Source organism: Sinohyriopsis cumingii, chromosome 2 (genome assembly GCF_028554795.1).
Source record: "Sinohyriopsis cumingii isolate HCF-2022 chromosome 2, ASM2855479v2, whole genome shotgun sequence".
NCBI classification, from domain to species: Eukaryota; Metazoa; Mollusca; class Bivalvia; order Unionida; family Unionidae; genus Sinohyriopsis; species Sinohyriopsis cumingii.
This window is the reverse complement of record NC_142962.1, coordinates 43660486-43687234: the sequence shown is the minus strand read 5'-3', so window position 1 is coordinate 43687234 and position 26749 is coordinate 43660486. Positions and strand designations below refer to the sequence as shown.

Sequence of the window (26749 nt, the reverse complement as noted above, 5' to 3'; positions counted from 1 at the left end):
CAATTCACCACAAACAGAAGCATTTTGGCTGCAGACCAGTGAAATTAGTTTTGTCAAACTTGCAATATAAAATTTCCACGACACTAAATTTTGAAACTAGAAGATATTGTTAACATATTTTACTTGATATCAGAGGGTTTTATTATCCACCCTTCTTACATTATGCCTTAGTACTAGTTTAAAGCAACTCAATTTGGACATAAAAGCAGGTGAATGACTGATAATTGTTGTTAAGTTTGTTTAATGGACAACAAAATATTGAACAATAAGATATGTTACATCTATCACAGACATAGCTTGGATGACTATCATATTAATTTATATGAACAAAAATCTACTACCCAAAATCATGATAAAAATGATTAACAAGCAAATCCTCCTTTAGTTACACTACATAGACCCATAAACAAACCATATATTCTAATCCAACATTTAGTTAGGCTTTTTTAAAACAAGCAAATATGAAATTACTAACAAACATGGAATTCAGAGGAGAAATAAATATTTTGTATACATCATAAATTTCCTGTGAAAGTGAATGTAAAACCAGACATATTTTACATTCTTTTGTATGCATAATCATGCTGCAAATGGCCATGAGGATTTCAAGTATAATTACAATATTTAAATTTCATGTTTTATGAGTGCCAAACCAACAAACAAGTTCAGTTAATATTTCATACAGTGATGAAAACTAGTTGTGACTATCGTGGCAGAGCTGTGGAGTTACTAGGCTGGACTGGAAAGTTTCAGGTTGAAGGGCTTTGGAGTAAAAGTGCTGAAAACGGAAAGAAGCGATCAGTGACATTGACCTTGCCAATAAAAACTTGACTGTGATAGGTAAGATGCCATCAAATAGCGAAGTATAAATGTATCATGGTTCAACTGGACACCTGAGTAGCTTTTATGATATACTGCGAAGTCAAAGGAAAACCAAGAAATTTATACCAGTGTTGGACCCAGAAAACATCTACAAAAGTGGAATGCATCACATCTTCTAGTGATAATGTACAAACTTTCATCCTTTTAATCTCAAACAGCTCCAATACAGCAGAATAGAAAACGTGATAGAAAACATAAAATACCAAGCCCTGACTGTGACCCTCCCAAGTGTTACAAGACATACTGTAATGATAATGCAGAAGTATATCAAGTTTCATCTCTAAATCTCAAACAGCTCCTCTGACACACACACACACACATACAGACCAAATTGAATGGAAAGTGGTATCCTTTGATTCTAGAAGAGAATGCTTGATAACAGTACGAATAAACAGTATCATACAAGTTAGAGAATTTGTATACGTATCATCCCTTAATCTCAAACAGCTTCAAGGATAATGAGCATAAAGGAAACAGAGAAAATAATGTTGACCATGACCTTGATGTTGAAAACAGGCCCCCATCTCCAATGAGGTATGCAACACACCTTCTAATAATGTATCAGCATACCAAATTGTATCCCATAATATCAAACAAGCCTTAAGTTAGTGAGTGGAAACAAAACTGAGACATTAGAATGGACGGAAATACATCCCATAATATCTAACAATATTAAGTTTTAGAGGGAAACAAAACTGAGACAGAAGAATGGATGGAAGTACAGATACTATGTCCCCTGCTTTATGTGAAAAGGTGGAATATACTTTAAGAGAGATCCCTTTAAGATTGTTGGGAGGAAAAATATCAGAAACTACTCAAAAAAATGCTTTTGTGCCAAAAAAGTAGTTACAGTAAAAGCCGTCTTGAAAAAATACTGGTTGGAGACCATCTGTCTTGAGAGATTATTATTTTTTGGCAAAACTAGTGATATTTGAAGACAATATACTGTATTTAGTACTTTGCATTACCTGTATTTTCAAAACCAGTAAACTAATTCTCAATACTTCGCATTTCACTGTGTACTTAAAAGTCAGCTATGAAAAGAACATTAAAACTATCAATTTTGTATGCTTTTTAATGCACATTATGTCAAGATAAAATATCCATTTCTGCAGTAAATTAATTCCCAAAATTTACAGTTAAGATAAAGGAAGAGTTAGACTGTTAAAAAAACTGCAACTGTATTACCTCCCTTGAGTTAGGCTCAGTTTGCTGCTATGTGTGATATTCTAGAACAAGCCAACCAGCTACAACTGTATTAGTGTATTGCTTGCAGTCTTTTCAATTAAATGATGGATTCTTCGTGATGTAGTTACAAACTGTGAATAAAAACAGAAAAGAAACTATCTTTTTCCACTTTTACATTTGTAATGAATAACAAAAATAGGGATCTTCGATAATAATGTGCAACTGGCAAGCTTCATGAAAAGCTTTCAGAGTAAGCCCTACTGTCCATCCTACATTTTTCCAAGCATATTATAGCAGATCAACTCTTCATAAATCATTTTCAAGACATTTTAGATCACCATGGGAAAATGAGAATATGATGGAAAGAGATGGCTCCATTAATGTGGTACTGAAATTTGAGCTGCAAACATCTATCTTTATTAAGCCTTAGCTTTACATATTTATGGAGAAAAAAGAGAAGCAAATAGGAAATCCTGTATCAAACATGATGAAATGCAGGTACTATGTTTTGTAAAACTTAACAATCAGTTTAATTATTAAAGGAGACCGAATCCATTTCAAAACCTATAATAAAACTACAATATAATAATCTCTAAATAAACTAGTTCTCTTACCTGGCAATATGCCACTTTTGCATACACATCAAGGTGCAGGTAAAACATGTGCCAACTTCTGTGAAAGTCATACTTTTAAATGCAATTATTTATAAATGATGCAACATCAATAAATAATATGCGACTTTCGGTTAAGGAAGATTAAAGCTATAAACCACACACACACACAGATATATATATATATATATATATATATATATATATATATATATATATATATATATATATATATCTTTTATCTTTAAAAACATAAAAGTTTCAACTGTATTTCCTGGAGGCTTCCCAAGAAAACAAAAAAGGTGTACGAGTATGTATCAATAAATCCTGTCTGCTGGTTGCACATCATCTGAAACTGGGCTCGAAAACTGGCATGAATGCGATGAGTAAGCCTTTTTTCAATAGCTTATTAACCTTAAATTCAATCTACCTTTAAAAAAAGAAAACCCTCCTATGTTTTTTCTTCCACAAACCTTCCAAGTAAAAAAGCTTATTTTAAATAAATATCTCCAGTTACTATTAATGTTCAGTGAGCATGCTGTGTAAATCTGTTAAATATAATGCTGCTTCTATTCTTCAATAGATGGCCACTCATCCTCTGTCAATGTTTTCTCTAATCCTGCAATAGAAAAAAACAAGAATAAATAAATATAACTGATTCAACTAAGCACAGTTTCTAGCCTGGAAATACAATTATTGTAGGGGAGTGTTTCAGTAAGTTCCTATTATCACCTTGACTGTACATACACATAAATGTTTCATTTTAATTAATATTACAAAGGACATGAAAACAATATTCTTGTCAAGGTGAGTTAACATACAGAAATAATCAATTTTCCATCAGCACTAGTGGCAGTGACAGCATCAACATTTTAATATTCTGTGTGAAAATTATTGTATAATTTATATGGTTTTTTCATGTTTCATACAGAATATCCACTTCCAGGGTTCCTTTTAACTATTATTAATTCTAGGCCTGTAAACAATTTGTAAAAAATACTAATATAGGGATTTTATGGGGCATTTGATCTATAAAAGGAAGAAAAAATGAGATTTTAAAGGAAAATAAATTTTAAAAAAACAGAGTGATATTTGGAAGCTAATATTGCCAAATAAAACTGTTGACCACTCTAGTGACCTAAGTGGTTAGTGTGTCCACCTGTGATGCATGAGGTTGCGGCTTCAAACCCCCGTTGAGTCAAACCAAAGAATTATAAAAATGGTACTTGCAGCTGCCTCGCTTGGTGCTCAGCATTAAGAGGTTTGCGTAAGGAATGGTTGCACTGGTGTCAGGATAATGTGACTGGGTGGGACATGATACTACATGTCTGTGGCATGATGCCCCAGTGCTCAACATCACTATAAACTGCCACACTCCAGGCATTGTAGCGATATGGCTGAATTTTTTTATAAAGCTACTGTAAAAATCTAAATTGCACTCAAGCACACACAGCAACTAAAACTTTTACTAATAGTAATAATGCACTGAAATTGAAATAAAAATGTAAACTTACATAATCCATTACTGGTACTCCTTTTCCCACAGTACTGAATATATCCATTATTTTATGTACTTTTGTTTGGACTGTCTAGTGGAAATTGAAAGTGCTCAACTTTTGGACAATAATATTATACTGGAATTATTGTGAATTGACAAGTCACAATTCTTGGCTGACCAGTACATTTCCAGTCTTTAAATTTACATGGAACTTTTCATTCTTTTAGACTTTCAAAAAACTTTATCAGGATTATTTTGGATTCACTTCATAATACTCTAAGTTCCTCCCACATTTTCTTGTATAATTTTGATAATTAAACTGATTGTCAAGTTTTACAAGACTTGTTGGTTTCACTACTTTCTGTTACTTAGTTTATGACCACAGAGTCATAAAAATCCTTTTTGCAAAAAGGTTTCTATAGTTCATGCTTCAGTGACTGTGTTCCAATATAGTGTTAAAAGTTAATTTATTAAATGTTATGTTCAATCTTGAAACTTGAGATTGAGTTCTAGATTTGCAAGGTAGTAGTAGTTCTCCTAAGGTATTATGATTGGGTAATGTATTTAAAGAAGATAAAGAATTTATTTTTTCACTGCTCATGCTCAAAATACATGAAAAATTTACTAATTTACAAGCTCTCAAATAGCTTGTGCTGCAAGTAACCTATTAGATTTTAGTGTCTGAGTGCCATCTTATGCTTATATACATAAATTCTGATTTCAAAGACAGATCCACAAAGCTATATTTTTTAATACTCTTAATACATGTACATACATTGCCTTAGAAAGAAAGATTTATCAAATGTTTGCTTTATGTTTCTTTCGAATGTACTTTTGCATGAAGACAATATGTAACACTGGTGCAAGATCTTCAACAATTATGCATGTAGGATCAAGATGATATTGCTTTCCAATGTCTTTTACCTTTGTGGAATTGCTGTGCAGCCAACCAGTAAGTCTGCTATGCTGCTGTACATCTGCGCTTACTTCTTGTATTATAACAATGATTAGTTGTCGGTTGATGCTTAGAATTTCCTTCTAGAACAGCTAAGATAGAGAAAGAGGAAGATCAAGAAGAAGTAAAAGAAGAAGCAACTTGAGAGGTCAAGAAACAATGAGTACTGTAAACAGTACATTATATGCTGAACATGTTATTTTTTTTCTTTCCAACTCGGTGTCCATATCTTTGGCCTCTCGACCCCAAATCAATATGTGCCTTTGCTGTCACTAATCCAAACCATTCACACAACAAAATGTTTGATCACAGTTTGTGGCACAAGACTTATGTTATTTTGTGGAAACCTTCCTTCTTGAAGACCCACTGTCCTTAAAAATTAATAGGTATTTATCCTGTCTCAAATGAAAGCCATCTACAAATAAAAACAAGTGGAACAGAACTTAATCAGTTTTGTGGAAATTATTTTTCCTTTTTTCAGTCCATGTGAGTTTTGTGACAATGACCTTTGTTCTGAAATTCAATAGATTGCACTTCTTGTCTCAAAAGCAAACCATCCACAAAGTTTGGTCATAGTAGGTGATAAAAATATCAACATGTCGATCCCAAAATCTACAGGTTTCTTCTCTGCACCAAATGAAAATTGCTTACAAAATTTGGAAATGGTACATGGCTGAGAACTGGAGTTATTGTGTCAAAACAAAAACAGGGAACAGACAGATCAACACAGATAGACTGCATCATAACATTATACACTCTGCCTCGTGGCAGATATACAAAAAGAGTGAAGTATCCTTGTTGTTTCACTTTCCACACATCCTTACCCTCAATATCTGGTCACACAGCTAATACAGACCTGCTTTTGAATAATAACAACTAGAATATACATTATCAATACAAAATGCCTTTTTGAAATTCTCCTCAAGGTTCAACTAAATAATTAACTAATCAAACTTCAATGTTGATGATCTTTAAGATCCTCACAGTATTAGTAAATTTATTGGCATATGAATGAAACAATTAACTACTGTATTAAATTCCTGAACTCATTTCTTTTTTAAGTAAGGTTATCTATCATTTACTACTACTACTACTACTAACAAAAATGACTTTATTTAAAGTGTAACACAATTAGCTAAGAACTAATCTACCTTGAGACCCTCATACAAAGGAATTTATTTATTTTAGCTGCATCTCTGAAGCCACTGGATATATTTGGTTTGGAAGAAGGAAATAGAGTGGGCATTTCTAATCTCAACTGCAATACTATTCCAGAGCAAAGTTCCAGAGTACTGTAAACCTTTTCAAAATAATTCCTTATTTGGTTTGGGAATTTTATACTGTTTAAAACACACGAATTGCAGGTGGGGAGTACTGCCAGTTAGCCTATACTGAATAGTGGTTCTAAATATCAGGAGCACTATTATTGGATATCCTGTGCATTAATATGGCTTTTGTCAAAAGGATTTGGTCTTTAAAAAGTAATCATTTCAACTTACCAGCTTAATTTTCCTTGCTTTCTTTCGATATTAGTCCAAATGCTCTATTTTTGAAGATCTGCCAGCTTTCCTATGTTTATATCATTTGAATTACCCCATACTGTATTACAGTAGTCTAAATAGAGTTGTATGTAACTTATAAAATAGTCTTCTGTGCCTTTCAAGGAGAAAATGTCTTATGCTACTGAGAAAACATAAACTTGAATTGACTTTTTTACTGATATGTTTGATAAGTTCTGTCCATGATAGGTTATTATCTACCAAAGCACCAAGTAGTCTATCATGACAGACCATTTGCAAAGTTTTATCCTTCCATGTTAGGTAATAGCTCATCACTATCAAGATTTGTCTTTTATTTTCCTTGTTTGAGGTTGTGAAGAGAATTTCTTAAGGAATCTGAAGCTATAAAAATGCAAAAATGTAAAAAGGAGAAGTGTACTTTTCATAAGAACGGAGCAGATTTATTAAAATTACCTTTCATGTCAAAACTTGACTGTTCTGGGGTTTTGTCTGTTAATGTGTTCTCTCCACCTTGCTGTGAGGACTCGTCTGCAGAGGAGATATACCAAGAGTCACTTTCAGGGCTAGCTGAGTCATACTGGCTGTCATGGTCACATATAGGGCATTTCCTGGGGGTAGCATTGGGCCCACGAGGGTAGCCATCATCTTCGGGGTCTTTCATGTAACCTCTTAAAGCTCCAGCATGGAACTCAGATCTGTACCTCTTCCAGGCTGGATTTCCTGGTTCTATAGCCATTATCTGAACAAACATGAGTCCACAGTCAATACCTTTCCTATCTGAGTTTTTTCCACGAATCATCCAAAGTTTAAATTGTTGCACAATATGAAATGTATCAAATATTTTCTTTATCTGCTGTACACATTTAGGTGATGTTTTTAACTTGGTGATTTTTTTTCCATCTTACCTATCAAGCTCTACTCAATATTTTCAAGGCTATAAAAACATGATTGTGAAAAACATATCAGGATTTACCTGTTCTGGGTTCTCTTGGCCAATTCCTTGAGGGAAAGGAAAGAGCCAGGGGCCAATATCAGTTACATATGCATTTGCCTTTATATGCCCATCAAGAATTACAGCAAACTGTCTTACGGTGGGAATTCTGATTATTTCCTTTGCTAGGAGCCAGGGCAACACTTCCAACATCATTGCCTCCAAGCCTAATCTAGTAAAAAAAATTCTATTCTTTCTGTGATCCTGACTAAATATATGTAAAGTTATTAAAGGTGAAATGATTCAACAATATATCAATGCATCAATACTTTTGCTGTACCAATACACATTGATGCCAGAGGTCGAAAATCAATACAAAACAATACCTACCATATGCAAGTTATTTTAATCTTCAGAGTCATCAATAATTATTAGTTGCTTGCCTTCTTGTTCTTTAAATTGAAAATATACCTGCGACAGCTACTGCAGGCACAGGCACTTATTTTTGTCAGTAAAAACAAAAAAAAGAACTTGATAACACTAACTCGGCATATACAAAATTAACACAAAATTTGTATATATTGCTGCCCCCCAACAATGTCATGCTAATTATTTTATCCCAACAGCTTTTTCAGTATAAAGCAGACATTCCAAATGTTTTTCACAGGTAAATGAAGTACATGTACTTTACTCATCATTCATTAAGCATTTTTACACAAAGTTTCTTTGTTGATTTGTATTTTGCCTATTTTGGTCAAATTTGAAGCTACACTACTGCCCCCATGCAGTGAAATAAGTTAAACTGAACTCTCTTTGCTGGTTGTTTGTTCATGTTCAATGAATTTAGCAAGAACCATCAATCAGCATTTAAGGTAGCTTATTTGCTGCATGACGATCAGGAAGTATCGTCTACAGACAAACTTAGAGTAAAAGTTGATGATTGATTTTTCTGGAAAGTACATAAACAGAGACTGCGAAACACAAAATTTGTACGAATTAGCACTTGTAACTGTGATGTATGAGAAATCTCACAAATGAACTGAAAGTTGTGCACATGAAAATGTATTTGACGCAGTTAACAATTTTTATTTAACTGTTCACCCTTGAAATGATTTTTAAAGCATTATTTGTGTCATGTAAATGTAGCATAGCAACTATTTATGCATCTGGGCTCTTCTTGACATGAATGGGTTTTAAACTAAATTTGATTGCCACATTATGCCCCAGAGCAAGCAATATGTTGTGGTTTGAACCTGGCATCACTAAAGTTTTACAAATGCATGTTTGAAATAAAGACCACCTAGAAAACCCCATATGGTTGACTCCCAGTGTTGTTCCTCTTCAGATGGTGATTTCACTTTGAAAATAACTGCTGATGATAGTTATGAAAAAATTAATTTTAAAGTTACGACGTATCAGATTAATGGAGCTGGGAAAGTGTTAAAAGAGACACCAGTGTGTGCTTTTGAGCCTGAAAATGGAGTTAAATATGAGTCCAATGTACCTGCTGGATGGACAAGAATAGATGGCATGCCAGTAAATCACCCTTTCAACAAATGTATCAAAGGCAGAATACCAATCCAAATTATAATACCAACAATTTAAAAGCAGAATGCAATTTTCGTTTCTTTTCTCAAACAACTGAGCCAAGCAGGATCATGTGCTACTAGATCATATATTCCTATTGAGATTATAATAAATGGCATAAAGAATGAAAAACAATGCTGTGAAATTAAGACATGAAGATATTTATTTCATCAAAATACATGTCCGGTGACAAAAGTGCGCCCGCATCTGATCAAACTGAGCAGCCTCCAATGGCTTAGAAAGCTGAATTAAAATCACTAACAACAAAATAAGTAGTCTGTTTGAAAGTATTTTTGTTATCTTGTCATGGATGAGAATTGAATATGAATAGATGCTATGTATATGTCCTGTCTGTAATCTGAATACTGGAAATACAACCAGTAAATCACATAAAAGGGCACCACCTACCCCTGACAGTTCTTCTAAAGATGGAAAGACCATAAAGTTCATATGTGCATTGATAGTGTATTGTATCATGGGTTGTTTATCATGAATCATATTGCTACATGGCACAGGTCTATCATTTCACCCCTAATAGTTACACCAGTTTTAGAAGGGTTATTTAAATAGTTATAAAATTATGACCAACACTCACCACATGCTAACGCTAAGCTCTGCTATGGATGATCAAACTACTGAAGCATCTTCAGATCACCATCTCTGTTACGAGCATAGGCTCTAACAAAAAGTAACAGGGAAAAAGTGAAGAGTAACAGGGAAAAAGTGAAGAGAACAAGCTTTGTAAAATTTGACAAATAATTTCCCTAGAATATCAAGTAAAAAATTAGAAAAAAGAATTATGGTTTTACAAATCAAATCCAAAAAGTAATCCAAGAATTAAAAATAAGAAGTCCTAGTAATAAAAAATCCTGAATGAAACTGAGTTCAAACCCTGGTGAAATCCAAAATGGAAGATGATGTCATTAATAGTCAGCAAAGTGCTGCAGTGTCAACAGTCTCTTGTAGAATCACAGAAAATATTATTCCAGTTTTGAATTGTGTATAAACTTCGATAAATGTCCATGTCCAAGAATTAATTTAGAGCACTAGTATTTCCAGAGAAAAAAATCACTTGAATTCAAACTAATTTGAAGAAAATAAAATAATTAGCCCAAACTGGACACAACATAAACAACTTGATGTCTCAAGTGTTAAGGCATGACTGACAATTCTTTCTCAATACATCAGTAATAAGTCTAACTAAGAAGCAAAACATATTCCCAGATGGGGGTCAACCTTCTAGGAATGGAAATTTGTTACATCTAGACCTTAAGATGAAAATGTAAGTTTCATGACTTTCCCTCAAGTAGTATAGGACTGGTAACATTATCCAACAGCTCCTAATGGACAAAGATAATTGCATAAATCTTGTCTGATCAATCATCAGTGGAACTAATAAGTAATGAAAATAATGGATCATCCAACTCTGTAAGTCCTATCCAGAACCGCGGACAGGGTAGGATAAATTCCAGGGGTCCACAACAGTCAGGGGGTCCACCGTTGTTTCAATTTGTGATTAAATGGGGCCTACTGGATAATTTTTTCTAGGGCCCACAAATCCTGTCTGCTGTTCTGGTCCTCTCTGATGCTTTTTGGACTCATATCTACTTTTCTGTTTTAGGCAGATTACTGAACTATTCACTCATGATTTTTAAACACTGTACTATTTCTGTGAAGGGTGTAAAGATGTCAAACCTTTACAAATCTGTTTGAAACTTTCTTCACAAACACACACTATGTTAATGACAATCGCTTAAAAGTTACCCTACGTTGATTGCGCGTGTGTTAATTATTGGAGTGGAAATACCCAAATTCGACTTCCTGAAAAAGATCTATATGATATAAACTTATTCCATTCATACAGTTAGAAGCCAACTTATTCCATTCATACAGTTGTGTCACATATCCCTCCTGACTTTGATCAGTGACCATCTGCAAGAACACAGCACCAGAAGAGAGTTGGCGAATCTCTTTGATGGATTGCAAGACTATGATATTCAAGATAATAACAATACAAATGAAAGCACTCCTCTTTCTGTTTCATAGACGTTACTCCTATCAGTCTGCTTCATTCCGTTTGTGTTGAAGATTATGTAGTCATGGCACAGCGATCGACAACTTCATTGAAAAAAAAGATACTGGGAGTTGAAACATTTTTTTACAATACCACTGGTGAATTTATTTACTCTTATTCAAAACAAATTAATAGCTAAGGGTTGGGAGGCTTAGGAGGGGACCAGCCTGGTTTGAAATTTTGCAGGTTTCGGTTTATAAATTATTGTGAGTCATGTGATCTAGCTATGCTGAAGTTGAAGGCTTACACTCATACCATGCATGGAAATACTTTAGCTATTACTGAATTAGTTTCAATTATATTGTATAAAACAAATTAGGTATTTTGAGCTACATTTAATGATGTTAACTGGATATTTTTTTGAGTCTCAGATAAGATCAAATTTGCAATGCTGTGTGGGACAAGCTATATTGTCATGGTGTTGACATGTGATACATGGTGGCAAGTATATTTGGTAGAGAACCTGGGAAGGACTACTGACCCATGAGAAACTGTTGTAAGCTTTCTCACATACCCATATTTTCCACTGCCTAGACTCAAACCCATACAGAGGTGAGATGTATGAGTGGCATACATCTGTACAAAAACATATCACAAGCACAGAGACACAAAGTCCAAGATTGGGGAATTAACCACAAATATGACGATTATGAAACACCAGTATGCATGAAGAACAAAAGGATTCAGTAAAAAGTTACCTCTTCACAACATCGCCGACTGACAACTGCTCTGTAATCAATCCTGGTCCATAACTTGTCTCTCTTCAAGAGAAACTTGGGGAATCTATCTTTCCATTTTTGACCCAGAGCCCATGGAAATATCTCATACTTTAGCTCCTCCTCATCTTCCTCCATATCATTAGCAAGGTAACTGTAAAAATGACATTAAGGTATATCCATGTTAAAAAATATCTGAAAGCTATCAAGTTTTGGATCTCTAACAAATAAATTTGGAAGGAATGATGAAAAATATTTAACCATTTGAAGACTTCGTATGAACAACAGACTGAAAAATTGATGAGCACCTTACTTTAGCAAACATTGTATATGCAATTGAAAAGTCAGTCAGGGTGGGAAACAATGCATTGGATTCTCAGCATAAGATACTACAGAGAAAAATCTTGGATTCATACTGGAACAAGCACTGACAGATTATAGAGAATCTTACTAAGTGGGTCTTATCCTTCTCTGTTCTTAGAACTCAACAGCTGATTACCAATTAACAACCCTAATCAATTCAATATTATTCATAAGGCAAAGTCATCTGAGTGTGAATTAGTGAAAACAAGATATATAAAAAAAACTGAAAAAATTTATGTTAGACTGTGTATGCATACAATAATCTAAAAGAATACAATGCATTAGAGCTGGTTACCATGAAAAAGTTTGTACCGCAGCATAGAAATATACTTTTAATCCTCATCCATTGTTGTACATTCGTGTCTTAGTTTTTTAAAATAATGTTAATTACTCGAGAAATTGTTCATTCTTGCAGTAACTAACATACCAATGGAATTCAGCTGGAACTTAATATGTTTGGACTTGTGATAGAACTTTTAGGACTATATGGGATTTAATTCATAATACTTTAAGTTCTTTTTAAATTTTCACTTGGTATCCTAGGGAATAAATTATTTGTTGAATTTTACAACACTTATTGGTTTTCAATCTTTTCTTTTATTTAGTTTAAGACCATAGAGAACAATATATGTGTATGTGTGTGCACACACATACACAGGGTTAGAAGTGAAATTAAATTTTATAATTTGAGGTTTATTTTAGTTTTTTTTTAAGGTTTTATACATTATCTGAGGTTCAAGAAAGCAGATAAAGATTATCTTCATGTTCAGAATAACATTTATTAAAAATCTGTTAAAGTATGCTTTTGAGTTTAATTCTAAACAAAATGAGAATCAAAATTTTTTTTTATAAACACCTGCAAGTGCAAGAAATTTACATTAAAATGTTCTCCCAGCAAATAATCTATTAAAGAAATTTAAACAATTAGCCAGTGTCATATTTAGGCCTGCAGTTTTATACACAGTTAATACACAATACACTGTATACTATAGGGGGTTTCATGGTTAGTATCTCCCCTTGAAAACACCAGAGGGCATATTGATGCAACTCACTTCCGGATAGTTCAATAAATTAAGATGTCAAATGTAGATCAAGAAAATGTGACAGACTGCTCACATTATGCAAGCAGGATCGATATCTCACTATCTCAAAAAGAAATTCTATCAATATTTGAGCAATTATTTTTACATCTTTTATTTTTTTCTCTAACTTGCGCTGCTCCCAGCTTTCAAATAAATATTATCTGCCCATTTCAGAACTTCATTATCTTTCCTTTACTACCTTATGCTCTAGTTTGTCTTATTTGATTGTATGAAAGTGTATCGCTGCATAAAACGTTCTTGCAATTTATCTCGCTTGAAGAATATGAAAATATGTTTATTTTGTACAGCTTCAATCATAGCAGTTAATGGAGTTGAAAAACGAGAAAAAATTATAACTTCTTAAGGTTTTTATTATTGATTTAGACTGTTGCTTTTCTATTAATCTTCATTATATTTTTCATGAAATAGCTTGAAATTTTTCAAAATGCATATATGTCAACCACGCTTGAACAGACAGGCGCACATACGAGTCTCCTTTATGATTATTTTTAATTTATTTTCTTGGCTTCTCTATTATTGTTCATTACATTTTTTATGAAATAACTTGAGTTTTTTCAAAATGCACAAATGTCAACCATGTTTAAACATATAGGCGCACGTATGAGTCTCCTTGATGATTATTTTAATTTTATTTCCTTGAATGGTTGGAATTTTTAGAGTATACAATTTGGAGAAATATCGATGTTAGACACACTATGCATGTATAGGACATTTGTGGCTCTTACCTATCTGTCTGTGTGTATGTATGTCTTCTTTCATCTGGTGCATGGGTATGTATATCCTCGAATGAATGGGTGTTCACATATGTATATTACATAAACATACTTCTAGTTAAAAATGAGTATAAAATGATGCTAAGTTAGAAAGAATGACTGATAGATAAAGACAACAAATATGAATATTTGTGAGTATCCATTTATTATTGACTTGTAGAGTATATTCTTACAAGCTGTCTCTTTTTTAAATCATACTGTTTGCAATTTTACATCTGGTCACTTGGATCAATATTGATTTAAAAGACGAACCAAAGTAATATGACAGAATCTGTGAAATAATTGGATCTTTAAAACTTACATATTTGATGCAAGAACTAAATTTAAGAAGGCTGTTCTAGATGAATTTGCTGGTGGCAATCAGAAATGTTGTCTAAAGACCCCATCAAATTTGAGAGTTACTACATGTCAGCATAAGCAAAGAAAAATCATGCTGAAAGTTATTGCATGTACCGTCCGACATTTGATGTTTCAAAAGTCAAAAAGAAAATTAAAAAATACCAAAAACCTCACTAGGCATGTTATTTAATCTGAATATTGTACGATATTTACACCCAAATATGAATAAACATTCCATCTGCATTAATTACACTTAGTTATCATTATGATAGCTAGTGCAATTATTGCTTTGTTAAGTTCCTCTGAATACATTAAAATACTGTCTTCCATTAAAAAAAACTTTTCTGGTTTAAAATATTCAGCATTAGAAATCGAATTCATGTTATAAATTTCTTATTGAACTTGTGTTATAACTTTCTTAACTCGTGTTATAAACCAACTATTAGCCTTGCAAAAATAACTGAGAAAGAAGGATATATCAACATATGAAACATGCAAATTGTTGAGATTGTTTTCGTTAAGGTTATATAACCAAAAATCTGCAATAAATGTTTAAAATCAGACTGCAGAGTAAAATGTTCCTACAAATGTATCTGAAATTATGGATAATGAATTTATGTTATCAGGTATGGACAGTGTATTTAATTATTTGATATCATTTAAGTATGGAAAGTAAATATTAATTAATTATCTGATATAATGTAAGTATGGACACTGAATCTAATTAGCTGATTTAATGTCTATAATTTATCTCCTAGCATGAACAAAAGATGTTTGACATATATAATTGATTCATTGGCTTAACCATAATGATCTGTATAGTACAGCTAAGATACCTTCCTTTGTTGACTTTCTGTTTCGTTAACAGTGAACTACATGTATCCGGAACTGGAAATTGTTTTTGGGCATATGCATTGGAGCTAAGGGAGGTAATTTTCGGTGCTACGATCAGTAACTACGTTGCAACTGTGAAACCCCTATATATACAATATCCTGTCCTGGGAACTACACTATTTTCTTTACACAGAATATTTAAGCTCTTGAAGATTTTCATCCAGGTGCTTTTCAAGAGCCTTGTTATCCTTTACTTTATCTCTTGCAGACTTTCTGTTTGCATCATGCAGAAAAAACATCACTCTCCCTTTCTAACCATCATACATATTCCAGTTATTATGACATACGTATCCCCCCCATATAAAATGTACAGCTAGATGGACTGACGGTCAGGTGACTGTATGAAAGATACCTTATAGCCTAAGAAGAAATAATAGAGAAGTTGTCTATACAAAATATTTAACTAACAAACTATTATACGATTATTAAACAATGTATATTGATATATCTTTGGCATTTCTTAGGTCCCATCCACTTCTGTACGAGGTTAGTTGCAGTAAGCTGGTGGAGAAACATAAATTATTTATGAGCCAGTTCATATGAATGACAGAATTGTTGAGCATGAATGGCATACAAACATTATAGGTGGTATTGCCAGTACCACTGGCCCGTACAAAATTATTAGTCGGATTCCACCTGGAACTTAAGCAGACTCCAGGCAGAATCTGCCTAAAATGTTAATAATCTGGTTAATACAAAGGCTGACATGGAAAATTGGAGAAGTCAAAGATGAATCCATCTAGAGTCCATCTAACTCTAAGATGGACTTTTGTCAAAATTCCTGCTATATTATACATCTTTGGGCATAATTTTGGACTTGGCTGATTTTTCACCCACCATCTAGGTGGAATTAAGAACTTAGTCACGGGCATCTATTATATGAAAGGAGGAATCTGTACTTAGTTTATTTTCTAACCAAGATCTAGGCAGAATGAAGAACTTAGTCATTTACATCAGTTAAAAAAGGCAGAATTAGGACTTGGCTTTTGTATGTCTATAAAGTTAAATGACTGAAAATATAGTGATATTTTGTGACTGTAATATCACAGACACTTCAATAAAAATATCAATAAGATTTAATAAAATGTATTGCTTCTTGTACAATTTGAATGATTTTCAGCAGCATTTATATTTCCTGTTTCTGACAACTGTAATTTTATTGTCTGTTTCTGATAACTGTAATTTTATTGTTTATTTTGGGCACAATTCATAACTTCTTTCCACATTTTTCCTTGTTAGATTTCTTTTTCAGATATGTTATTGTTGTATTTTTGTTTAACTTCAATTGGATTTAACTGCCCTCAAACAAGTTTTCATCTTGTTTTCCGTTTTAAAACAGAATTTTGCCTCCGAAACTTTTAAAAAAATAATACTCTATCCGGTCCCATTCCGCTATGAGCTTTTGATAAGTATGTGTTCTATTTATTGTTCAACAGATGATCATTGTAAAAAGCTTTCTGATTGGTCAAAATTTTGTACTTGCCCAATGAATCATCGCGTAACAGAAACTGATGGGAATGAGCATGTTTGCTAAACATGGCGATTCAAATTTTTCGAGCGGGATACGAGATTGAATAACCATTTAAAAAATGTGCAGCAGTGAGAATAGCTTGAATGCAAAAGTCGATGGGAACGTAATTGGTTAATTTGTATAAAAACTGAATGCCAGGACTACCATTTTGCTTTTTGTGACTTAAAGAGCTTTACAGAAGCGGCTAACGTGCTAAATAGGACAATGAACTGAACCAGGAATCAGGATGATTTCGAAGTTATACAACTCCAAACTGCTTAACTTCAGAATTTAAGGAGGGACAACGTATAAATCACTGGTGGGAATTGTTGACAGATACCCATGTCTATCAAAGATAGTCATATCTTTGCGGAATTTGCTTGGCCGAAAAGTAGAATCTACTTTCAATATTGTGAGGCATTATTGTGTATATTATCAAAATATTCTAGGTGTGTTAGAATTCTGTGTAAAATAAGATTAATTATATCATGATAAACGTTCGTCACAGCTGCTTATGGAACAAGGACTAATTCAAGAGACCACAACAGCATCATAGTTTGTACAATCAAAAATCAAGTCTACAGTACAAGTGACATAAGGCAGGCTCTTAGCTTTTCTAATCTTTTCATAATCAATGTCTCAAATGGATGCTTTTCTGTAATTCTGCATTATTTTCACAGCTGAAATTTTTTAAATGCCGATTAATATTTTATATTTTATATATGTTTATGTGTTCACAGATGCTGTGCATATGTGACAGGCTTGATGCTTTGATTTTTAAAATCACTTAATTATTTAGTGTCAAGCCAGATTCTTCATATCATGTTGTATATACTATATATGTTGTACATCACAGATAGAAGGCCTCAAGGTAGATTAGTTCTGTAACTAAATGAATTACCGTCTCTAAATAAAGTCTTTATTATTATTATTATTATTATTATTATTATTAACTCCCATATCTCTTGCCTTGGATGTCATATAATTACAACATCAGTATATTTGTTTTCATGCACACTTAAATATCACCTTGGTTAATAAAGTCCTGTTTAATTCATATCCATTATTTCTTTGAAACCTTCTGAAATGTCTGAAACACTACTGAAACTTCAGTAAAATGCTATGTTTGATCAAAATTTTAGTGAAATCTTTCAAAAGTTTTAAAGTGAAATAAAAAAAGACTTAAGTGATGCCATGATCATGGATTAGGTTTTGTATGCAAGAAAGAAAATGAGGACAAGAAAAACCTAAATCTTATTTGATAATGTGTCAAAATAAAATTTATGATCCATTTTAAAAATTACTGTGAATATTTATCATTGATTCCCAATAATATCTAAAAATCATTAGGCAGTTTAATAGAAATCTGAAGTATATTTTTATGGTTTAGGCAGAAAGCGCTTAAAAACCCCATCTGAAATCCGCCTTGACATTTCCATTATTGGATGGGGTTTCTGCAGGTATTTCCATCTAATTAGGCAGAAGTAAAGAGTCCGCCTAGTAACAGACAGAGTAATTTGCATATTTTGAGCTATATTCCACCCTGAATCTGCCTAAAAGTGATATAAGGGACATCTAGGCTAAATAAGCGGAATAAACAGATTCCGCCTAGTAGACGGAATAAATAAATTCCACATAGTAGGCGGAATAAACATTCTTCCTAATAATAGACGGAGTAATTTGCATATTTCGGGCCATATTCCACCCTGATCCACCTAAAATTTATAATAAGTAGAATCTAAGCTTTAGGTGAAATCCGCTTTAAAATTCCACCTGGAATCTGGTTAAAGTCAGGGCGGAAGTTTTCATACAGGTAAATAACAGAAATGTCAAGACCAAATAGCCAACATGCACTACAAATCAGAATTGCCAGTTTTAATTATTATATCCACTGTCCCATGAACCATGTGGATTTACAGAGTTATTTGCATGCTAATTAAATATGCTACAGCTTTGGTGCAGTCATTCCAGATGACACCTGTTTGAGGGCAAGATTCAGCAGACCAGATCAAATTAGAGATACTACCAATAGGGAAGTCCATCCATAGATTATTACAAATATTGTGCCTAATAATGCTAGATGCTTACTCTGTAAGTTTCTCAACCTATGATACCTTTTGTTCTTGCTGAAAGAAGTGTCAGAGCAATTCAAAGTAAGAACTAGCGTGAACCAATTGCTGCCTGACTACAGGAAATGTACAAGCACTTATGGATAAAAGGTAATCTTGTTTGCTGTGAATGGAGAATTTGTTCTACTTGCAAAGAAAATAACACAGCATGCTAAATGGTCACTCTTTGGTTTTAACCTAAATTGAGACTATATGGATATTAAAATAATGTGAATATTTAACAATAAATTATATATCTTTGAAACTGAAGTAGTATGGTATGTACTTTTATAGTTTCCATTTACTATTTTACTACTGTTTTGTCTTTCTGACAAAAGTTTCACCTAAACAAGGGCAGTAATGAACAAACAGCATGAAAAAAGGCTGAAACCTATCTCTCTCTTCAAAACAAAACTGTGGAAAAAACATGTTAGCATCGGTGATACCATTAATATTCATGAAACCACAAGTTCTTAGGAAAAAAGACAAAGCCAAGGTATTGATCTGGCCACATCTTATACTCAGCATCAACTTGTATATGAATGAAGGATAGAAAATTTGCAAAATCTGCGAATTCACCTTATAATTCAGTCATTTGTAGGTTGGCAAATACTGTATGTGAAGATGTTACTTGTGCAAGGCTCCAAGCCAATGGCAACCAGACATCTTTCTTTATACACTTAATATTTTATCAATATAATTTTATTAATACATTATACAATAAATGATATGTATTTTATTAATATATTATACAATAAATAATGATTTATAATGTGCAACTACTGAAGCATTCATTTTCTCCTCTTTTTTACGAATACTTACAGTGCAACAAAAAAATTAGTCCTGGAATACTCTCGAATTTTGTATCCAGCTCGCTTGAAGTATGCAAAAACCATCGCCATAAGATACTGAAAGAATATAAATCAAAATTGTAATATATTTCAAAGCTGTCATAAGATATGTCAAAAATTACCACTGAATTGTAAGACATAAATTGGTTTATAAAATATTAATTGTATAGAAATGTTGTAAATAACCAACCTGTTTAGATTTTTACAAGTCAGTTTTCTCCAGGGCCTATATGATCCAAGAATGGGCCCCATTTCCAACTGATAATTAATTTAAAATTGTGCAGAGTTCTATATTCTGACCTATTCAACTAGTAGCTGCAATAAAGAATTAACAAAAATATTACATATCAAAAATAGTTTTCTTTTCAGACTATGTAAATTAGGTATTCCTTCAATAACAGTGAGAGAGAAATGACGGTGAAGCAATTCTCGTGTCAGGTTGTAATTCTAAGTTGAGACTGGACTGGATTTGATTTTGAGGTATTTAAAATGTTTCTTTTGTTTCAAGATTTAAACAAATCTTCTAAATATAGTTTTGCTACTAAAAGAATCAATTATATATAGATAAAAATTCTGAACCAAAGAGCAGTCTATAAATCCTCAATTCTGACTTGATTTTCAATGCTAAATGTAAGATCTAAAAGTAAAGAATATACTACATGGAATCATGTAAAAAAAAATACCTCATGAGGCAGACTGGGCAGTAACTATGACAGTTTAACTCAATATTTGATATCTTTAATTAGTGTCAAGTGTCTGTGTAAATTCCCACAAACACGAATATATACACAGTACACACAGTGTATTCACTATGTTTCACAATTGCTGGAGTAACTTGTCTAATATCCTTGGTAAAGTTAGACCTGTATGTATTTGTGAAAGATTTATGAAAGGCTGGGCTATCCCATGCTGTGAGGCACTTTGAAGACAAGTCAAATACACAATATAATCTGCTATATGGTCAGGTAGATGCCAATTTGAGCCTGCAATGCAGAATGGAATTAGTATCCACTATGTGAAATATAAGAATTGCCTGAATTAAACCCACACTTCTCACTCAGCATCACTCTTGACCAGCCAGTCTTAGACTACAAGACATCAATAGCAATAAATCGTTCAAATGCAAGGGTCGATGTCTTACTGTCATACGTTGTTGAACTTCACCAACATGAGTTTAGCATGATCTATCCACGCTGTGTGCACTGGATATATATATATATATATATATATATATATATATATTCATATTCATTCAAGATGCATCTGCTGAATTGTATGTCTAGACTGCTGCAAAATCTTGATCACTAAATGAAGTAATGGCTTTCAAAAAAATGCTTTCTTTCTCTTTCCTTGACAATTCAGCTACTTAGGTTTGGTATATGTTAAAACCACATGGTATAAAGAGAAAATCAATATATATTTTGACATATTTCTTTTACAAGTAACAAATATATCTGAAATAATTATAGCAACCATGATAATGAGGATAAGATACTTCTTTTTACCTCTGATTATATATATATATATATATATATATATATATATATATATATATATATATATATATATATATATATATATAGTTCTGATTTAATTTGCACTATATTTATAATTTGATTTTAAGATTGTCAGGAGACTCATTACCCTTACTAACAGCTATGAAGACTTATGATAAATTAAATGTCACTATTACATTGCCACTATATTTTCAAATTTCATTATCCATACATCTATGGCGGCGGTAATTAGTTATTTTTCTTTGTTTAAGTTTTATTCCTTTCCAGCCAGGTGGCAACTTATAGGGATGATAGAAACGCTTCCCAAATTTAAAATTAAACAAACAAAAAAGTTACTATTGGATTTTTTGTTACCAATACTGAATATTTTATGGACACTTTTTCACAAAATGGAGGTACATGCTTTAAAGAGTCTAGACATTTCCTGCAAGAAAGAATACACCTCATCTCCTCAAACAAGAGTAATCTGAATTGATATTCAAGGCAAAGATATGTAAGTATGAACTATTTGTGCTTATTGCACTGTAAGGAACTATACCATATGTTGTCATTATAAACTTCTATATATATTACTACTGTCTTTGTTGGTACCCAGAAAAGGGCATGTATGTGTTTGTGTGATTTGGATTTTTAACGTAGCTTTAATTATTCTTCATTCATATCGCTACAATGTCTGCAGTGTGGTAGCTTATAGTGATGTCTTGCAGACAAGTAGCATGATGCTCCACCCAATCACATTATCCCAACACCTGGCCGACCAGTCCTAAAAGTAATCTCTTAATGCGGAGCGCCTGTGAGGCAGCTGTTAGTACCATTTTTATAAATCTTTGGTATGACCTGGCCAGGATTTGAACCTGTGACCTCCCGCACCTGAGGCAGATGCTGTAACCACTAGGCCACTGGAGCAGTCCCCAAAGAAGTAGTATATATGTGCACCAAGGAAATGTGATTTCACAGATTTAATATGAAAAAGAAACAAAATTCTAAACTGCATCTAGGGTAACTGCTCCACACTGAAAGTGTCTTCAGTGATTCCCAAGTATGTTTAACTCAAACAGCCTTGAACTGATACAGAGTTGCTGGAATGAAATTTAACAATATCTCCTCTACAGCTAACTTCATCATTAAAAAAACCCTGCTAATTTGTAGTGCTTGTATCACAAGTAATTCATTCTACAATATCATGCACTTGGATGTCACATTAGTTAAAATTTATTTCTAACAAGTTATGATTATATTTAATGAAACTAGCATAGCTATTTTGTGTAATCCAAGGTCTATACTGATACAAGTGAGTTAAAATGACCAAAAAACTGACAAAAATATGCCTGAGAGCAAACATGTCTGAGATCTTAATTAAATACTGGTATATCACAAATTTGGTTCCAATCTGATCATATTCTGTGCTTTAATTTCACAATCAGATTATTGCAATCACAAGTTCCACAACATTTCTCATATCACGTTGATATTCACAATCTAAAAGACATCATTTAATGGATCAAAATTTAAAGAAATATTTCCAACACCAAGGATAATTCTGCTTTCTAATGCAGTGATTTTTCTTGGGCTATTAGGAGGCAAAATATGCCCTCATCAAATAGCCTTAGTATATTCATCCTTTTTTTTAACCATACTTTTGAAATATTTTTTTCCTAATAAGTATATTTAGTTGAGGGTTTTTCTTAAAAGTATGGGATCTGAGCCCCATATTACAGAGGCCAGAAAATTCAGTGCATTAAGATTACATATTACTATCTGTACAAGATTCTTCCAATGGTTCTAGTTTAAGTAGAAACATGTAAGTTGTCGCTTTCAAAATCTGAATAGGTGATTTTAATGTGTAAACCTTGTCAGAAATCTTCATACAGCTATCCATTTCCAGGAATTCTTGAATAACTTCATCCTCTGTAATATAAAAAGTACAGAACATTAACAAAGTTCCATGGTCGAATATAAACAGTGCATGAATCCATATTACTGTTTCACAAACTACAAATCAAGTTTAACTGTTGATATATATCTCCATTAAGTTATGAGTGATTCACTTCTGGAATTTCTGTATTTCTTAGCCTTAAATTATATATATTTCACTTGGGTTCTCAAGCACATCAGGATTGGAATTAAATTGTACATATTCATGAATACAAATTGTTGCAAAATAAACTATTATGTCAATTATTTGACAAGAATCAACTTCATACATTCTCAGGGGCCCCGAGTGGCCGAGTGGTCTAAAGCGCTCTTCGTTACGGATCACTGCCATCTCACCTATGTCTGCGGCGGTTCGAGTCTAAGATTCAGCCAATGTGGGTATGTGAGAAAGCTTGCCAGTAGCTTCTCGTGGGTCGGTGGTTCTTTCCGGGGTTTTCTCTGGTTCTTCCTCCACCATTAATACTGGCCGCTATGTATAGCCTATCATGTGCTGCAAAATGGCGTTAAACCCCACAACAACAACAACAACATACATTCTCAAAGAATAGAAACCAATTTTTAGTTTCTGTCCATACAAAAAGATGTGTCCAATGTCCAAGAGGATTTTCAGACTTTAACTGCACCCCACAATAAAATATCTATTGTACACTGGTCTATAAATGAAAATTGTAAAGAAATGTTTCAGCCAAAAAATCTCTAATATTTTACATTGCACATGACACATATTTTATATTGTGACTGTCAAATTTGCCAAATGTGGTCAGTTGTCCTAAATGGTAATTTTAGTTTAAGCAGCAAATTTTACAATAGAAAAAATTCAAGATTGTTCTGCTTTTTAGCTGAAGTAGACTGCAAAGACACAGACAATCACAAGTTTCATGCATTTTTGAAGCTGGATTGATGAAATGGAGGACTTGATTTCTGAAGAAGAAACACGCAAAAATAAATGATATAGCATTCACTCAATAAATCATTAGCATGAAAAAAACCTGAGAAAGATGAAAGCATTAATTTAAAACACTAACAGATAATGATTGAGGACTAAAGTTACATGAAGCCATGATTCTGAATGGAAAGTTTCAAAGTAATACCCTCTGCTGGAACACCAAATAATCAAACATGTGTTATGTATATTTAATTGATATTGTGTGCTCAAATTTTGTCCACTGTTGTAAGTAGTAAAGAGAATGTTTACATATCTAACTTTTGTCCATGATTGTAATTTGTGAACAAATTGTTTCTAGTGCAAGGGCTGAAAGTCAATCTAGTTTCCAGTTCTCCATTGGAAACCTTTATATTCTATTACACTATAGGTCAAGTGAACATGTGTATAAATTGGAATTTGATAAATAATTCATTCCTGTTTTAGATCAGTCTGTCCAATATAATTGAAAAGGAATTATTTATTTCAAATATTCATTAGAATTACTAAAGTAATCATTGCCCGTTTGAATTTATACACACTACTTTGGGATTATTGTGAAGTCATTCAATGGCATTCTGGACTGCATCAGTGTTACAGCAATATACTGAAGACTATTGGAATTCAAATGAATCATTCCAGACTTTCAAAACATTATATATTTTTGGACTTGTTATATGACATTTAGGATTATTTGGGATTTAATTTAGAAAGCTTTAAGTATCTCTTGAATTTTCTATTTCTATGGTAGAGAAATCAATTGTTTCTTAATTTTATATAAATCACTGGCTTCACTTCCTTCTGTTCCACATATTATGACCTAAAGTCGTAACAGTGTCAACAATGTTCAAAGAACCAAATGAAAAATTCAAGGGCTAGATATCTGCACACTAACCAAAACAATTAAATCTTTCTTCAGTTAATAATTTTAATATTATGATGTAAACAAGAAGGTACACAATTTGGTAAATATGTATTGGCTAATCACAATAAAACACTTCTGGCATATTCTTTTTTATTACTTATGAGGGTTAGTTTACATGCATGTTTATAATAACATATCATTTGGTTCCTTAAAGTGAGATGTCATAATGTAAAGAAAAGGATCACTAAAAACTTAATTTATCATCATTATTAATAATGCTTCAATTTTCTACTACAATTTACATGTTAAATGTTCTTTTGGGATAAAGCAGGTCAATTCTGACTTTGATAGTATAGTAAATTAAGATGATTTCTCACTCAAATCTGGGCCCCATTTAGCATGACCACTGTTTATGCATTTCAGTTTATTACATGGACAAAATAATAATGCTGATAATGTGCCAATACATTATTACTTTTTGTGCAATAGCTACATTTGATTCATGGTAAGTCTGATTTTAGAACATTGTTTTTTGTTATCTGGGGCACTAACTTTTTTTGGATGAGAGCCCAGCACTCCAGCTGAGCTGGCTTCACATGTCTGTCAGTCAGTCCACCCCATGTCTTTTAGTCATGGGGATACAAAGGCATGATTTTCTTCAGTTATCATCATGTTATAGCAGAGTATTGCTCTGTGTGTGTGTGTGTGTGATCATCTACAGCTGTCATAACTTTATGTCTGTCCTTGCTTCCTATGCGCCATGTTTCTCGCAACATCACATGCTTCTTTAGAGATCCTGATGTTATCAACTGGGCAACTAGCATTTGTTGACAGTTATAGTAAGTGCTGATTAACAAATATTAGACAAAATGCAATTAAATATGATATGTGCTGTACTACAATTCAAACTGAAGAAAACACAATGAAAATGTCCAGCTGACCTAATGCCATATTTCTCATACGTTTGTGACCCTGGAGCAATTGTTACCTGTTCAAGCCAGGGCTGCTGTTTACATGTTGGTTTTCTTTACCTATATATTAGCAGGAAATCTACAACAGGTATTTCTGAGACAGAAAAATAAATGTATAAACTTGGTTCTATACCATGTACTTCTTATATGATGTAAGAAAAAAATGAATCCAATGGAAAATTATACTGAATAAAAATTTTCAGTGAAATATTTTATAAGGAAAAAGATAATTTTGATTAATGTAATAGCTTTAAAAAAGTGTTAAAATTCATCCTGTCTTTAAGTATGATAACTTCAATGAAAAGTTTGAAATAGACAACAACAAAAAAGAGAAAAATGCATCATCATCTTCATTCATTTGTTAAATATTTTTGTCACCATTACATGTTTTTTTTTTGCAGGTAGTATGCATTTGAAAGAAATGAAATATATTACAGATGCAAATATTAAAAATACAAGGACATCATAATAATCGATTTACATGCCTTGGCCCAAATGTCACATTCCAATTTTTATATCAGATGTCCTTTATTTCCAGTACATATTGTTAAATATAAACAAAATACCAAAAACAAAAAAATTTGACTTGCCCTGTAAAATGGTAGCTCACAGAATTTGGAGGATTTATAATCATTT

General features: G+C 32.7%; 1 protein-coding gene across 2 annotated transcripts in view; it reads right to left on the bottom strand.

Annotated features, from left to right (window-relative positions):
* Positions 1–243: 243 nt before the first annotated feature.
* The window catches only part of LOC149804728 (uncharacterized), a 28387-nt gene continuing 1881 nt past the window's right edge, over positions 244–26749 (bottom strand). Inside the window, exons 2-7 of one of the 2 annotated variants that reach the window (XM_089943495.1) lie at positions 23270–23328; positions 19875–19960; positions 11945–12116; positions 7108–7393; positions 5104–5226; positions 244–3300 (exon numbers count right to left, since the gene is read on the bottom strand). In XM_089943495.1, the coding sequence (XP_089799621.1) occupies positions 5141–5226; positions 7108–7393; positions 11945–12116; positions 19875–19960; positions 23270–23328 (689 nt within the window). In that variant the 3' untranslated portion in view covers positions 244–3300; positions 5104–5140. The remainder of the gene's footprint in view (positions 3301–5103; positions 5227–7107; positions 7394–11944; positions 12117–19874; positions 19961–23269; positions 23329–26749) is intronic. The other variant, XM_089943503.1, reaches the window with a different exon arrangement.